At 40.3% G+C, this 18,111-nt stretch overlaps 1 protein-coding gene and 1 long non-coding RNA gene across 3 annotated transcripts in view; one reads left to right on the plus strand and one right to left on the minus strand.

Moving 5' to 3' along the window:
* Positions 1-18,111, minus strand: part of LOC128647790 (receptor-interacting serine/threonine-protein kinase 2) — a 248,823-nt gene that overhangs the window by 95,619 nt on the left and 135,093 nt on the right. For both annotated transcript variants that reach the window (XM_053700516.1, XM_053700522.1), the window contains exons 8-9: positions 17,017-17,102; positions 6,092-6,151 (exon numbers count right to left, since the gene is read on the minus strand). In XM_053700516.1, the coding sequence (XP_053556491.1) occupies positions 6,092-6,151; positions 17,017-17,102 (146 nt within the window). The remainder of the gene's footprint in view (positions 1-6,091; positions 6,152-17,016; positions 17,103-18,111) is intronic.
* Positions 1-18,111, plus strand: part of LOC128647808 (uncharacterized) — a 161,683-nt gene that overhangs the window by 64,638 nt on the left and 78,934 nt on the right. The gene's annotated exons all lie outside the window — the stretch shown is intronic.

The following is an 18,111-nucleotide window of genomic DNA, read 5'->3' on the forward strand; positions in this document are numbered from 1 at the left end:
TTAAGTGTATCTGCTGTAAACTTGTGGTATCTGTTCCTCCAGCTGTTGTTTGTAATGAATGTCATGACAAACTTGTTAATGCAGATAATATTTCCTTTAGTAATGTTACATTACCTGTTGCTGTTCCGTCAACATCTAATACTCAGAGTGTTCCTGTTAACATAAGAGATTTTGTTTCTAAATCCATTAAGAAGGCTATGTCTGTTATTTCTCCTTCTAGTAAACGTAAAAGGTCTTTTAAAACTTCTCATTTTTCAGATGAATTTTTAAATGAACATCATCATTCTGATTCTGATAATGGTTCCTCTGGTTCAGAGGATTCTGTCTCAGAGGTTGATGCTGATAAATCTTCATATTTATTCAAAATGGAATTTATTCGTTCTTTACTTAAAGAAGTCTTAATTGCATTAGAAATAGAGGATTCTGGTCCTCTTGATACTAAATCTAAACGTTTAAATAAGGTTTTTAAATCTCCTGTAGTTATTCCAGAAGTTTTTCCTGTCCCTGATGCTATTTCTGAAGTAATCTCCAGGGAATTGAATAATTTGGGTAATTCATTTACTCCTTCTAAACGTTTTAAGCAATTATATCCTGTGCCATCTGACAGATTAGAGTTTTGGGACAAAATCCCTAAGGTTGATGGGGCTGTCTCTACTCTTGCTAAACGTACTACTATTCCTACGGCAGATAGTACTTCCTTTAAGGATCCTTTAGATAGGAAGATTGAATCCTTTCTAAGAAAAGCTTACTTATGTTCAGGTAATCTTCTTAGACCTGCTATATCTTTAGCAGATGTTGCTGCAGCTTCAACTTTTTGGTTAGAAGCTTTAGCGCAACAAGTAACAGATCATAATTCTCATAGCATTGTTAATCTTCTTCAACATGCTAATAACTTTATTTGTGATGCCATCTTTGATATCATTAGAGTTGATGTCAGGTATATGTCTCTAGCTATTTTAGCTAGAAGAGCTTTATGGCTTAAAACTTGGAATGCTGATATGTCTTCTAAGTCAACTTTGCTTTCCCTTTCTTTCCAGGGTAATAAATTATTTGGTTCTCAGTTGGATTCTATTATCTCAACTGTTACTGGAGGGAAAGGAACTTTTTTACCACAGGATAAAAAATCTAAAGGTAAATTTAGGTCTAATAATCGTTTTCGTTCCTTTCGTCACAATAAGGAACAAAAGCCTGATCCTTCACCCACAGGAGCGGTATCAGTTTGGAAACCATCTCCAGTCTGGAATAAATCCAAGCCTTTTAGAAAACCAAAGCCAGCTCCCAAGTCCACATGAAGGTGCGGCCCTCATTCCAGCCCAGCTGGTAGGGGGCAGATTACGATTTTTCAAAGAAATTTGGATCAATTCAATTTACAATCTTTGGATTCAGAACATTGTTTCAGAAGGGTACAGAATTGGCTTCAAGATAAGGCCTCCTGCAAAGAGATTTTTTCTTTCCCGTGTCCCAGTATATCCAGCGAAGGCTCTAGCATTTCTGAAATGTGTTTCAGATCTAGAGTTGGCTGGAGTAATTATGCCAGTTCCAGTTCTGGAACAGGGGCTGGGGTTTTAATCAAATCTCTTCATCCAAAGAAGGAGAATTCCTTCAGACCAGTTCTGGATCTAAAAATATTGAATCGTTATGTAAGGATACCAACATTCAAAATGGTAACTATAAGGACTATCCTGCCTTTTGTTCAGCAAGGGCATTATATGTCCACAATAGATTTACAGGATGCATATCTGCATATTCCGATTCATCCAGATCACTATCAGTTTCTGAGATTCTCTTTCCTAGACAAGCATTACCAGTTTGTGGCTCTGCTGTTTGGCCTAGCAACAGCTCCAAGAATTTTTACAAAGGTTCTCGGTGCCCTTCTGTCTGTAATCAGAGAACAGGGTATTGTGGTATTTCCTTATTTGGACAATATCTTGGTACTTGCTCAGTCTTCACATTTAGCAGAATCTCATACGAATTGACTTGTGTTGTTTCTTCAAGATCATGGTTGGAGGATCAATTTACCGAAAAGTTCATTGATTCCTCAGACAAGGGTAACCTTTTTAGGTTTCCAGATAGATTCAGTGTCCATGACTCTGTCTCTGACAGACAAGAGACGTCTAAAATTGATCTCAGCTTGTCGAAACCTTCAATCACAATCATTCCTTTCGGTAGCCTTATGCATGGAAATTCTAGGTCTTATGACTGCTGCATCGGACGCGATCCCCTTTGCTCGTTTTCACATGCGACCTCTTCAGCTCTGTATGCTGAACCAGTGGTGCAGGGATTACACAAAGATATCTCAATTAATATCTTTGAAACCGATTGTACGACACTCTCTGACGTGGTGGACAGATCACCATCGTTTAGTTCAGGGGGCTTCTTTTGTTCTTCCGACCTGGACTGTAATTTCAACAGATGCAAGTCTGACAGATTGGGGAGCAGTTTGGGGGTCTCTGACAGCACAAGGGGTTTGGGAATCTCAGGAGGTGAGATTACCAATCAATATTTTGGAACTCTGTGCAATTTTCAGAGCTCTTCAGTCATGGCCTCTTCTAAAGAGAGAATCGTTCATTTGTTTTCAGACAGACAATGTCACAACTGTGGCATACATCAATCATCAAGGAGGGACTCACAGTCCTCTGGCTATGAAAGAAGTATCTCGAATACTGGTATGGGCGGAAACCAGCTCCTGTCTAGTTTCTGCGGTTCATATCCCAGGTATAGACAATTGGGAAGCGGATTATCTCAGTCGCCAAACGTTACATCCGGGCGAATGGTCTCTTCACCCAGAGGTATTTCTTCAGATTGTTCAAATGTGGGGACTTCCAGAAATAGATCTGATGGCTTCTCATCTAAACAAGAAACTTCCCAGGTATCTGTCCAGATCCAGGGATCCTCAGGCGGAAGCAGTGGATGCATTGTCACTTCCTTGGAAGTATCATCCTGCCTATATCTTTCCGCCTCTAGTTCTTCTTCCAAGAGTAATCTCCAAGATTCTGAAGGAATGCTCATTTGTTCTGCTGGTGGCTCCAGCATGGCCTCACAGGTTTTGGTATGCGGATCTTGTCCGGATGGCCTCTTGCCAACCGTGGACTCTTCCGTTAAGACCAGACCTTCTATCGCAAGGTCCTTTTTACCATCAGGATCTCAAATCCTTAAATTTAAAGGTATGGAGATTGAACGCTTGATTCTTAGTCAAAGAGGTTTCTCTGACTCTGTGATTAATACTATGTTACAGGCTCGTAAATCTGTATCTAGGAAGATATATTATAGAGTCTGGAAGACTTACATTTCTTGGTGTCTTTCTCATCATTTTTCCTGGCATTCTTTTAGAATTCCGAGAATTTTACAGTTTCTTCAGGATGGTTTGGATAAAGGTTTGTCTGCAAGTTCCTTGAAAGGACAAATCTCTGCTCTTTCTGTTCTTTTTCACAGAAAGATTGCTAATCTTCCTGATATTCATTGTTTTGTACAAGCTTTGGTTCGTATAAAACCTGTCATTAAGTCAATTTCTCCTCCTTGGAGTTTGAATTTGGTTCTGGGGGCTCTTCAAGCTCCTCTGTTTGAACCTATGCATTCATTGGACATTAAATTACTTTCTTGGAAAGTTTTGTTTCTTTTGGCCATCTCTTCTGCTATAAGAGTTTCTGAATTATCTGCTCTTTCTTGTGAGTCTCCTTTTCTGATTTTTCATCAGGATAAGGCGGTGTTGCGAACTTCTTTTAAATTTTTACCTAAGGTTGTGAATTCTAACAACATTAGTAGAGAAATTGTGGTTCCTTCATTGTGTCCTAATCCTAAGAATTCTAAGGAGAGATCATTGCATTCTTTGGATGTAGTTAGAGCTTTGAGATATTATGTTGAAGCTACTAAGAATTTCCGAAAGACTTCTAGTCTATTTGTTATCTTTTCCGGTTCTAGGAAAGGTCAGAAGGCCTCTGCCATTTCTTTGGCATCTTGGTTAAAATCTTTAATTCATCATGCTTATTTCGAGTCGGGTAAAACTCCGCCTCAAAGGATTACAGCTCATTCTACTAGGTCAGTTTCTACTTCCTGGGCGTTTAGGAATGAAGCTTCGGTTGATCAGATTTGCAAAGCAGCAACTTGGTCTTCTTTGCATACTTTTACTAAATTCTACCATTTTTATGTGTTTTCTTCTTCTGAAGCAGTTTTTGGTAGAAAAGTACTTCAGGCAGCTGTTTCAGTTTGATTCTTCTGCTTATAATTTCAGTTTTTTTCATTATAAGATTTAAATTTTATTTTGGGTGTGGATTATTTTCAGCGGAATTGGCTGTCTTTATTTTATCCCTCCCTCTCTAGTGACTCTTGCGTGGAAGATCCACATCTTGGGTAGTCATTATCCCATACGTCACTAGCTCATGGACTCTTGCTAATTACATGAAAGAAAACATAATTTATGTAAGAACTTACCTGATAAATTCATTTCTTTCATATTAGCAAGAGTCCATGAGGCCCACCCTTTTTGTGGTGGTTATGATTTTTTTGTATAAAGCACAATTATTCCAATTCCTTATTTTTTATGCTTTCACACTTTTGTCTTATCACCCCACTTCTTGGCTATGCGTTAAACTGATTTGTGGGTGTGGTGAGGGGTGTATTTATAGGCATTTTGAGGTTTGGGAAACTTTGCCCCTCTTGGTAGGAATGTATATCCCATACGTCACTAGCTCATGGACTCTTGCTAATATGAAAGAAATGCATTTATCAGGTAAGTTCTTACATAAATTATGTTTTATGGAAAAACTGTTTTACAGTATACTGTCCCTTGACCAAATTTTTTTATATGGTCGCATTTGGCGGCAAAATGGCGGTATAAAATATACCAAAATGGTTGTCTACTTAAAACATATTTAGTTTTGATAGAAAAATTAAAACCCAAAGGCTCTGTTTCGGTTTAAATGGAGCAATAGCAAAAAAATGCTAAAAATTCTCCAGTACTTTGGGTAAATTTTTCTCTGAAATTCCCAGCAGTGAAGGGGTTAAAGTTTCAAAATTAATTTGCTGTCAGTAATAAGCAGCATAATTAACAATTGGTTAGAATATTCAAATTCTTTCTTTGGTTTTAAAAATAGTATATCTCATGCTCTTAGAAATAGCCATACAGGACAATAAACACCTTGAGATTTTTATATAAAATGTTTAGTTATACATAATGAAGCAACTCTTTAATATATTTTTATTTTTTACTTTACCCCCTTTCACGTAATGTAGGTCTGAAAATTGAACAACATGTAATGTTGTGTACGTTAGATTTACCCTGATGACCTATCAAGGCTAACTATGCTACATATCTGTTCCTAAGTGACATTAACAGATAACAAGTGCAAAACAATAGATTTTATAATAACTTTATGACTGTGGCTAGCTATCCTTATTGTCTGTGGACTAAACAAACAAACAACAGCACACGTCTCTTCAATCAAGGAGGCATGCTGCAGGTATTAGTACCTAGACCTCATAACAGTAACAGTCCAATGTAACACTGCAGCATTCTTCCATATACTTGCAAAGTAACTATACATGCCAGTGGCATGGGAGCTGTATAATTTGTATTAAATATTGGTGGATTACGGAGTAGACTGCAGATTAATTTTGTTATGCAACTACTAGCGCTTGTTTTGAATTTCAACTTTTTCCTGTTCTACGATAGTTTTTTTGTTCAGAAGCAAGGGGCTGCGATGGGGACAATTGTCGCTGCTTCATATGCCAATATTTTCATGAATTTGAGGACAAATTTGTTTACACCAATGCATTATTTGCATGATGATTACAGATGTGCTGTAATTTGGTGGCCGTACATTGATGATATTTTTGGCATATCAAAATTACTTTGTTAATATGGTATCCTTTGTTAAAAAGCATATGTACATATGCTTAGCAGTGGCAATGCACTACTGGAAGCTAACTCAGTAGATGTGTTCAGCTAGCTCCCAACAGTACACTGCTGCTCTAAAGCTTACTTTGCAGGGGTTGAACAGGCAAATATTACATATTACAGCATTTTCTTTTTGCACTTTAATGTCCCTTTAAGAATATAAGAAGTGAAATTTAAAACCCTCATATAAATACTCACCCCCAGACTACCAATATCGATTTCCAGGTAATAATGCTCAATAGTTTTTTCTGTTATTTCCTGGAACAGAAAGGTACAACAATGAGTAATGAGTGAAAACTATGTTTTAAAGCATTTTAATAACTCTTAACTTAAAAGTGATAGAAAGGTCAGAAATTAAATGTGCGTGGGTGCATTATAATTTGAAATACAAGCAATTTTGCAATATACTTTCATCAGCAAAAAATGCTTCTAATAAACGTTATTACTGGGGTTTTTTGTGTGGCATATGCACATATCCTCTGAGGGCCCATGCACCAGTATTCAAACACCATCCCTGGTCAGAGAGCTGGTGGTGTTGTGTATTGCTTCTAAAGACTTAATTATGCCACTGAAAAAAAAAAAAATTATGCTTACAAGATAATTTTCTTTTCTTCTGACGGGGAGAGTCCACGGCTGCATTCATTACTTTTGGAAAATACAGAACCTGGCCACCAGGAGGAGGCAAAGACACCCCAGCCAAAGGCTTAAATACCTTCCCCACTTCTCTCATCCCCAAGTCATTCTCCCAAAGGGAACAAGGAACAGTAGGAGAAATATCAGGGTAAAAAAAATGTGCCAAAAGAACAAAAATTAAGGCCGCCCCATGAAAAAAAACACGGGTGGGGAGCTGTGGACTCTCCCAGTGAGAAAAAAAGAAAATTATCTGGTAAGCATAATTTAAAATTTTCTTCTTAAATGGGGAGAGTCCACAGCTGCATTCATTAATTTTGGGAAATCAATACCCAAGCTTATAGAGGACACTGAATGCAAATGGGCGTGAACAAAAAGGCGGCCCATTCTGATGGCACCACAGCCTGACACAACCCGGACTCCTGATAAAAAACTACTTCAAGAGAAGTAGGAGAACAAAAATATGGAAAGAGGACAAGGTAACTGCCCATCAATTAGAACCATAACAAGCCAGTATAGAGATCACTCTAAATGAAGGACTCCACTGAGCACAAACGCTTCTGAGGAGACAAAAATTGTGCTCAGTAGAAGCACACAAACAACTTCCAGGAAAAACTTCAATCTCTCCAGAAGAGAGAAATGAACTGCTTCAGAAGGAGAAGGAGAGTTCCTCAAGCCTGGGAAACCAAACCTGCTTCCAGACGCCGGACATATCCAAGACTATTAAAATCTGGGAACAGAACAACCAAATGACAAGTCAAAGACCAGGGCTAGGTTAAAAATCCTGACACCCAAAATTAGGAGCTGGATCAAAGGCCGAAACCTTGCGGAACAACCACAAGATACTCCTGGAATGAAAATTGCACCAGAATTGATGCAATCACTGCCAAACCCCATTAGGTCTCAAACTCTGATCTCTCAAGATGTATCCGAGTGACTGATCACTTAGCCCCAAAGGGCTCCTAGGATAATACCTACTAAGTCTGAAGACAAAATAAGGAGCCAAAAGAGAACAGAACTCCAACCTTGTAAATTAATCCCTGATTGAGAAATATGACAGTCTCTAAAGATCCAAACTGGATCATCCCCGAAAAAACAATAGCACAAGGAATTAACAAATGCCTAATAGGCAACGGCAAGAGACTGCATAACAATCCCCCAGATCCCCAAGTAAAAGGATCAAAAGGAGGATACTGCAAGGAAAAAACGGTCCAGAAGAACCGGGTCTCCTCAATCAGAGGACCGGAAGTCCTACCCAAAAAACAAGGTGAAGCAAAAAGGGGCAGAAAACCTCAAAAAGAAGAGGAAAGCACTGGCGAAGGAGATAGTACAATAGGATAATTCGATCCACAAAGGAGTACCAATAGAGGGGAACCATCACCCCCTCAACAGGTACTGAAGATCTCCAAGCAGTCATCTGATCCCCCTCAGAAGAGAGGACTCCAGCTCCTGTCCAAAGGACCTCAGGAATAACAAATACACTGCCACAGCAAGATTCGTAAACGGAGCTAGCCATTCAAGCTATGCAGGGACAAAACACTTAGGCTAGAGTACGAACCAACGTCGGAAGGCCCATCAAGAAGACTAGGACCAGCCTGACATCTAGGAAAGAAGGACCTCCAATAACTTGAAAATACAAGAAAACAACCTCTTAACAAGAAGTAAGTAAACTTACTACTCAAACAGGACCAGCCTGTTGACAAGGATACAACATGTCGGATATAAACCTCAAAAGAACAGAGTGACTAGTACCCAACCAGGACCAGCCTGCAAACCAGGGTACAATGAAGTGTTCAAGAGCCTAACTGAAAGTCCCAACCCCTAGCAGGGCTAGACTAAACAGGCAAACAACAGATAAATAAGCTCTAAGGCTAAAACATTGTCTTACCATTCTTTTTTTGTGTGTGACTTCCGCCGGAAGCAACAACCATTGCAACCATAAAATCGCTAGTATCCTAATCCCAGAGAAGAAAATAATTTCCAAAAGGAAAAAAAGAAACATATCCTAACCGGATCAAAATAAAGCAGGCAGCACCCACAGTCAAAACGCCAAAGGAATATAAATACTAACAGGGCCAGTCTGTCAGAGACCGGATTCCTCAAGAGCTCAGAACTGGGATCAGATACACAAACAAAAGACAATCAGGAGTAGGATTCACATCCCTCCCCTCGTCTAGCGCTGTTCGACATTAGAATCATAAGACTGAGGATCCAGAGGCAAATGAAGACTAAAATCCTCTCAAGCCTCCAGTACCTGCCGCAGCAATACACGCAAGTGTGTCAGACTGACTTGAAAGGCAAAACTCATCTCCGGCGGGGCATCTGAAGGTCCCAATCCAGCTGGCTGTCCCCCTGAAGCCTCAGAGGGAACCGCTCCCCTAGAGGAAGGAGCCGTCAGTAAAAAAGGACACGGATAAGCTCTCGGCTGGCGGCCCACAAGAAGCTGTAAATGTGCCAGTGCCACTAATATCGCCATGTGCAACCGATTAGCAACCTCTGGTGGAAAGAAGCTTCCTTCTAGAGAAGGGGTAACAGAATTCGGGACAACTGCTTGCCTAGGAACAGAAAATTCCAGGGAACGCGCCTCACGGGACACAGAATCCTCAGAGGCAGATGGCACAGCGGTCTCCAATCTCTCCCCAGAGGGAGAAAAGAGCACTCTATTATGGCATATGGAACATAAATGATTGGGCTGGATTAACCGGGCCTCCATACAATCTAAGCAGGAGTCAGAAAAATCCTCCTCTAAAAAATCAGAATCCTCCATCACTTGACCAGACAAATTTGGACAAAAATAACTGGCACCTCACCCCCCAATGACTGGGGCACTCATCACCTCCTATGAACCAGACAAGCAGATAAACAGTTCCTCTCCACCACCACTCGGTCACGATACAAAGAAAGGAGAATGAAAACGTGTACACGCCAGACATGTAGGCCAAAGAAAAGCACGCCAGTCCACAAGAACTGCGTAGCTCGACATGTAGGCCAAAGAAAAGCACACCGGTCCACAAGAACTGCGCAACTCTAAAAAATTGTACATTCCATAATAGCCATGAGCCCCAACATTTCTACACATAAGCAGACAGAATCACATAACAAACATGATTAAAGTCCCCCACTGCTCAATAACCCCCCTCAGGAGATATTAACCCTTGATTACATAAAGATAAAGGAATCCCACTGAGACCCTGTCTTCTAACATATACATAACATCCACAATGTAAGTAAAATCAAATGATCTTCCCGGAATCTATGTTTGACAGATAGTAGCATCACTTCTGACATGGACTCTGGACGCTGATTGCTTATTGAGCTGTTAATATGAGTTGGGATGGTTTCACAGAAAGACTCTCCCTGCATCTCCTGACTCTAACTTTCATCCATGCTCTCACTGAGAGGCTGACAGGACTACTTAAAACTCCAGTCCCATTTTGAAGAGTACTACCCTCCATAAGAGACAACTCTATTAACTTCCGACACTTCTCTGCCAACCTCCTGTGACGAAAGGCAAAGAATGACTGGGGGATGAGGGAATTCGGAGAGGTATTTAAGGCTTTGGCTGGGGTGTCTCTGCCTCCTCCTGGTTCTGTATTTCTCAAAAGTAATGAATGCAGCTGTGGACTCTCCCTGTTTAAGAAGAAAACAGCAATACTAGAAGCAGTTTTGCTATTGAAACTATATTGTAAGGATGGATATATATTTTACAGCATTCTGAAACACACACACACACACATTATATATATATATATATATATATATATATATATATATATATATATATATATATATATAGCTCTAAGAGGGTCTGCTGCATTGATTATCTGTTAAATGCCACTTTGACACTTGATGTTTTATAATACACCTTGGAGACATTTGTTCAGCGGTTTGCCCCTTCCCTTGATTGTGTAACAGAAGCCTCTGAACTAAGGTGTACATATACTGCCAACTTCACATCTGAAGGGACACCAGGATCCAGAGTGATCATCTATCTGAAGAGAACCAGCTGTAATTTTATTACATGGGCATCGCACATACCTCATAACGTTTGAGGTGAAATCACGGGAGTGTGTTTCCAATATTACTTTCAGGGATAGAAAGTTAAAAACGTATTGCACTAGGTGCACCCCCAGTGCACTTGTCTTTCTTCTATTTTGTAGATTTTCAAAATATTGGTTACATTGTGTTGGGCTTTTGAATTTTGAGTTTATTCATATATTATTCAGTGGCGGCTCGTGGGTTATTCAAATGGAGGTTCACAGACCAGTTATGTAAAATATATATATATATATATATATATATACACACACACACTGTATATTCAATATATATATATATATATATATATATATATTACAAAATGAATCACACTAAAAATGTATTAAATACCTATGTGGTAAAATATCAGCCTAGTTTTTTTCACAATTCCCACTTACAAGGGCCATTTTTTGCAGTACAGCAGTCCCACCTCTTGCTCTCTCTCTCTGCCTGCCTCTCTTTTGTGCTCTCTCCCCCTCTCTTTGTGCTCTCTCCCCCTCTCTTTTTTGATCTCTCTTTCCCCCCTCTCTTTTGCTCTCTCTCCCCCTCTCTTTGTGCTCTCTCCCCCTCTCTTTTTTGCTCTCTCTCTCCCCCCTATCTTTTGCTCTCTCTTCCCCCCTTCTCTTTTGCTCTCTCTCCCCCTCTCTTTTGCGCTCTCTCCCCCTCTCTTTTGCGCTCTCTCCCCCTCTCTTTTGCTCTCTCTCTCCCCCCTCTGTTTTGCATGCTCTCTCTCCCCCTCTCTTTTGTGCCCTCTCTCTCCCCCCTCTTTTGTGCTCTCACTCTCCCCCCTCTCTTTTGCATTCTCTCTCTTTTGAGCGCTCTCTCTCTCCCCCTCTCTTTTGCGCTCTCTCTCTACCCCTCTCTTTTGCGCACTCTCTCCCCCTTTCTTTTGCACTCTCCCCATCTCTTTTGCGCTCTCTCTCCCCCTCTCTTTTGCACTCTTTTCTCCCCCCTCTCTTTTGTGCTCTCTCCCCCTCTATTTTGCGCTCTCTCTCCCCCTCTCTTTTGTGCTCTCTCTCCCCCCTCTCTTTTGCTGTGTCTCTCTCCCCCTTTTTTTGCTCTCTCTCTCCATCCCTCTCTTTTGCTCTCTCTCTCCCCCCTCTCTTTTGCTCTCTCTCTCCCCCCTCTCTTTTGCTCTGTCTCTCTCCCCTCTCTTTTACTCTCTCTCTCTCTCTCTCTCCACCCCTCTCTTTTGCTCTCTCTCCCCCTCTCTTTTGCTCTCTCTCTCCCCCCCTCTCTTTTTCTCTCTCTCCCCCTTTCTATTGCTCTCTCTCCCCCTCTCTATTGCTCTCTCCCCCCTCTCTTTTTCTCTCTCTTCCCTCTATTTTGCTCTTTCCCCTCTCTTTTCTCTCTCTCCCCCCTCTCTTTTGCTCTCTCTCCATCCCTCTCTTTTGCTCTCTTTCTTCCGCTCTCTCTTGCTCTCTCTTGCTCTCTCTCCCCCCTCTCTTTCCCCCTCTCTTATTTTGCTCTCTCTCCCCCCTCCCTTTTGCTCTCTCTCTTCCCCTCTCTTTTGCTCTCTCTCTTTCCCCCTCTTATTTTCTCACTCCCCTTCTCTTTTGCTCTCTCTCTCTCCCCCTATCTTTTGCTCTCTCTTCCCTCTATTTTGCTCTCTCTCCCCCCTCTCTTTAGCTCTTTCCTATTTCTTTTTGTCTCTCCCCCTCTCTCTCTATTTCTCTCCCCTCTCTCTCGCACCAACCACGCCCTTGCCACGCCTGACCACGCACCTGACCATACCTGGTCACATCCGGCCACGCCCATGCTCCAGTCCGGCCACGCCCACTTTCGCCCCACCACCGCAAACAGCCTGTCAGGTAAGGCCAGGTGTGTTTGTCCTTGTGTTGTCTCTACTGCACATGAAAGCTTCAGACAAACACACTTGGCCTTTTATATTATAGGATATAGTACACACACACACACACACACACACACACAATCATAATATTATATTATATTGCTTGCTATATTACTTGCAGCCAGCAGGTGGTGGTGGTGCATAAAATTCAAGAATTATACCACACATTTTCCATCTTAGAAATCTTCACTGGTGTAATTCTCCCTGATCGGCCACACTGAACTGCTCTACTTGCTGCTGTTGCAGTCTACACTCTCTATCTTTATGCTGTAATAAGATCTGGAGTGAGTTTTTGCCTAAGTAGATATGATGATAAAGTAGGACAGAGCAGTTCAGTGTAGCCAATCAGGGAGAATAACGGAGACTGAAATAGGTCATTCAAGCAGGTATTGGCTTTAAATGGAGACATACTACCTTGATTAGCAGTGCCAGTGTTTCTGTTCCACACGCGCGAGCAAGTCTGCAGCCCCTCCTTCCCAGACCAGACCGCTCTCTCATTGGCTAAGTAATGGCTATGCATTATGGGACTTGTAGTTAGTTCCTAGCCTTGGGTGCTCCCCCTGCTGCCCGCCCATAGAAATGGCCCAACTCGCACACTGAAAATTGTGCGATTAGCAAAGGTATAGGCTCTGTTATGGGCGGCATAGCAGGCACATAGAAAAAATGTGCAAAGGGCTATGGCAGGCTATACCTCTCTACCGCACGTGCGGTTAAAAAAAAGGGATTTTTTTTTTTAAACTGGACAGTAGACTGGAACCTTTTTTTGGCTGAATAAATATAATTTTTTCAATAGGGGGGGGCTATTGGAGAAATTATATTTATTCAGCCACATTTTTTTATTTTCTTTCTTTTTTTCAGGAGGGTTCACGTGTGGCTGTGCTCATATGGAAGAGCCTCCACTGATATTATTCATATATTATTCATATGATTGGTTTATTGAGAGTGACAACAAACTGATAACAGAATGAATTTGCATTAAAACATAAAAATAGAGACACACTCAACAGACAGAACATAAGCTAGAAAAAATTCTGTGCTTGTTCACAAGGCCAGTACCACTCAGTGTGCAGTCTCTTTTAACACACTATGCCCTTTCACAGAGAAAAAATATCCTGTAGCATATCAGTCTGATGGTGCCCAATGACAGTCCAGCACCGAAATACCAGGCAATTCTTCTCTGAACAAGAGAAAACAACAAACCCGAGACATAAGTTTCGGCCTCCCTTGGGCCTCGCCAGTGAGGTGCAGTTGCATCTCTCTAGGGCATGTGTGCAAGGAGTCCACGTCTGGTTTCCCCACACACTGTATAACAGCAATGTGTGAACAGATTTTTACCTTCACCTTGGTCCAGCACGCAGAAGACTATTTCCCCCATGAAGCATCTCACATTCGTGTTTTGCAACTGCATCACTAATGATGTTGTCTCTTTTACTTAATTTTTCTTTTAATTTACTTTAGCTGTTTTCAAGTTGTTTTTGCATATATTAGAGTGGACTGTTTAATAGAGGGAGGTTGTGATTCAGAGGTGAATTTTTCTGTGAGATATTAGTTTCACAAAGGTGTTTTATTGAATGAAGGTTCATGAGTCATTCTACCTATCGCAGTAGAACAGAAGTAAACTGACAAATTCCGGCAGACACTGTGGGGTAAATTTATCATGGTGCGGACAGACATGATCCGTTATAGCGAATCATGTCTGCCACACATCGATAAATGCTGACAGCAGATTTTTTTTTTTAAACTGGACAGTAGACTGGAACCTTTTTTTGGCTGAATAAATATAATTTTTTCAATAGGGGGGGCTATTGGAGAAATTATATTTATTCAGCCACATTTTTTTATTTTCTTTCTTTTTTTCAGGAGGGTTCACGTGTGGCTGTGCTCATATGGAAGAGCCTCCACTGATATTATTCATATATTATTCATATGATTGGTTTATTGAGAGTGACAACAAACTGATAACAGAATAACGAAGGCAATACATGTTTATTTTTCTATTTATGTAGGAAAATCAGTGAGTAAGCAAGATAAATGGAAAGGCATACAAAATTGCCTATAATGCATATTTGGGTACTAGTTATACATCTGTGCTAGAATATATTGGGGGACAGGGATTTTACCCATACTTGTAGATGTACTGTACAAAGCTAATTGGCATACTGGCGCAAACCCTAAATAAACAGCAGGCTCGACCTTGTTGTTACTATGGCAAAGGAATGATGGGACATATGTAAAAAAAACACACCTTGTCTCCACTATAATGCAGGATATAGCTAAATATATTGGGATCTATGCTCTTGAAGGAGTCTTAGCTGGCTGCATAAATGGGGAGATGTGATAATCTCTTAAATATGAACAACATTTTCTTGTGTTGAGTGTATCAGTCAATTTTTCTTTGTAGAAAAATGAGAGATTTACTTTTGGAAGTTGGGAATTTATAATACATTGTTGTCTCTAGTAATAAACAAGACTTAGGTCCCAATGATCTAAAGCTCTCCGCTCATTGAGATTTTCTAAGACGTCTTGTCAGTACTGTGAGGTCCCTCAAACAATTTAAAAAAGGAAACTTTTAGTTTGAGAGCTGTTTATCTCACTATGTATGGTTCTTGATGTGAAGGTAAGACATGTGCACTGCAATATAATGTTCTAAAAAACCACCCAAAGATTGTTTGTGATTTTTCTCTGTGCCCTTGGGATGACACCATAAACATAGTCTGTTCACAGACTAAATGATTGAAAAATGCATGTGAAATTGGTATGTGCGATTTGTTAATGGGGAGTAGTGATGTCGCGAACAGTTCGCCGGAGAACAGTTCCCGGTGATCTTAGCTTGTTCGCGTTCGCCGCAGCGGGCGAACATATGCGATATTCGATCCGCCCCCTATTCATCATCATTGAGGAAACTTTGACCCTGTATCTCACAGTCTGCAGACACATTTCAGCCAATCAGCAGCAGACACTCCCTCCCAGACCCTCCCAGCTCCTGGGCAGAAGCCATTTTAGATTCATTATGATCCTGCATTCTTAGTGAGAGGAGGGATAGTGCTGCTGCTGGTGATTTTATAGGGAAATTGATAGCTAGGCTAGTGTATTCAGTGTCCACTATAGTCCTGAAGGACTCATCTGATCTCTGCTGTAAGGACAGCACCCCAAAAAGCCCTTTTTAGGGCTAGAATTTCAGCCCAAAAAGCCCTTTTTAGGGCTATAACTTCAGTTGTTTTTTGTTTTTTTTGTAATCTAATTGCATTTGCCTGTCTGTCAGCCTATGTGTTAGGCTCACAGCATATACTGTGCCTACTTGCTCACTGTCACCACTCATATCTGGTGTAACATTAGTGTAAATTAAAAAAAAAAAACCTTTTACATCTGTTTGCTAGTGTAATCTAATTTCATTTTCCATCAGGCCTGTGTGTCAGGCCCACAGCATATACTGTGATTAATTGCTCTGTGCCACCACTCATATCTGATGTAACATTAGTGTAAATTTAAAGAAAAAAAACCTTTTACATCAGTTTGCTAGTGTAATCTAATTTCATTTTCCATCAGGCCTGTGTGTCAGGCCCACAGCATATACTGTGATTAATTGCTCTGTGCCACCACTCATATCTGGTGTAACATTAGTGTAAATTAAAAAAAAAAAACCTTTTACATCTGTTTGCTAGTGTAATCTAATTTCATTTTCCATCAGGCCTGTGTGTCAGGCCCACAGCATATACTGTGATTAATTGCTCTGTGCCACCACTCATATCTGATGTAACATTAGTGTAAATTTAAAGAAAAAAAAACTTTTACATCAGTTTGCTAGTGTAATCTAATTTCATTTTCCATCAGGCCTGTGTGTCAGGCCCGCAGCATATACTGTGATTAATTGCTCTGTGCCACCACTCACACGTTATTCCAAACAATTTCGGAATGTTAGGAAATTTAGGCCCTTTATGGGTTAAAACCATACTCTGCATCAACTATGTAATTTTCCGTGGGAGTTTTGCCATGGATCCCCATCCGGCATGCCACAGTCCAGGTGTTAGTCCCCTTGAAACAACTTTTCCATCACTATTGTGGCCAGAAAGAGTCCCTGTGGGTTTTAAAATTCGCCTGCCTATTGAAGTCATTGGCGGTTCGCCGGTTCACAAACAGTTACGGAAGTTCGAGTTCGCCGTTCGCGAACCGAAATTTTTAGGTTCGCAACATCACTAACGGGGAGTAGTAATGGTTGTACAGGATGTGGGTTATTATATTAAATGTAACTGAATGAATCATCACTGTCCATAATAAGTTGTTTGTAAGCCACAGATACAGCCAATCACATTAAAAATAAGTTTTTCAACATTTGCCTGGGTGAGTAGTTGAGGGAGGAGATAAAACATTTCTACATATTTAACTGAGTCTGTTTGTATATTGAAGTTACAGGATTTGGAATGATTGTTAAGAGTCTTCTTTAGAAGTAGCATTACAGAGCCTAACACAACACCAGGTTATTGAGAAACAATATTTAAGATACAGAGAATGGCGAATAAGCAATCATGGTACAGTATTAGATTAAATGTTTTCAACATCACTATTACAACAATTTATTTGAAACACTACTCAGAACCATTCTAACCTTTTCTCTGATGAGGGAATGGAGTGAAGTGTTCATCTGTTCTTCAGAAAATGTCTGTAGGATGTTCCAGAGGTGGAAATACGATTCTGGGAAAGGGAAATGTTTAAAGTAAATGACAGGCCAGATTAATAAAAGTGGTTTCACGAACAGCTTGATTTGGGATACATTCCTGGTTAGTCAAGCAATATACTCATCACCATTATGCATTTGTTTTGTTTACGTGGCTAACCTGGCATGACCAAAAGTTGTTTACATTTATTTCCTCTTGTCCACAGTCCTGCTTGCAGTAAACATTTAAATCTTATAACTTTACTGTTATGTTAGGTAATAAAGAAAATTGTTAAATAAAAGGAGTAGTTTTCAGAATGTATCTGGTACTGATACATTACTGTATGATGTGAAAGTCTGAGGAACAAAATCCCTTTTCCTTCTTTAAAGGGATACTAAACTTAATTTTTTTCTTTTGTGATTCAGATAGAGCAGTGATTTTTAACCTTTTTTTTGCTGTGGCACACTTTTTTACATTAAAAAATCCTGTGGCACACCACCATCCCAAAATTTAAAAAAAATTGCACATTGTAGCCTAATACAGCATATATATATACACATACACACAAACACACACATACTGTATGTATTGTGCTGTTATGCCATGCCTCCTACAAACTACCCCTGCACTGGGAGTAAAAAACAAGCAAAGTTTAAAAAATATGTCACACTGTTGTCAGTCTGCCGTGGCACACCTGAGGATCTCTCACGGCACACTAGTGTGCCATGGCACACTGGTTGAAAAACACTGAGATAGAGCATGCAATTACCTCTATTTTACCTCTTTTTCTTCATTCTCTTGCTATCTTTGTTTGAAAATTCAAGAATCTAAGCTAAGGAGCCTGCCCATTTTTTATTCAGCACCCTGGATAGTGTTTGCTGATTGGTCACTACATTTAGCCATCAATCAGCAAGCGCAAACCAGGTGCTGAACCAAAAATGGGCCAGATCCTAAGCTTACATTCTTGCTTTTCAAATAAAGATAGCAATAGAATGAAGAAAAATTGATAATAGGAGTAAATTAGAATGTTGCTTAAAATTGCATGC

Source organism: Bombina bombina, chromosome 1 (genome assembly GCF_027579735.1).
Source record: "Bombina bombina isolate aBomBom1 chromosome 1, aBomBom1.pri, whole genome shotgun sequence".
Taxonomy (NCBI): domain Eukaryota; kingdom Metazoa; phylum Chordata; class Amphibia; order Anura; family Bombinatoridae; genus Bombina; species Bombina bombina.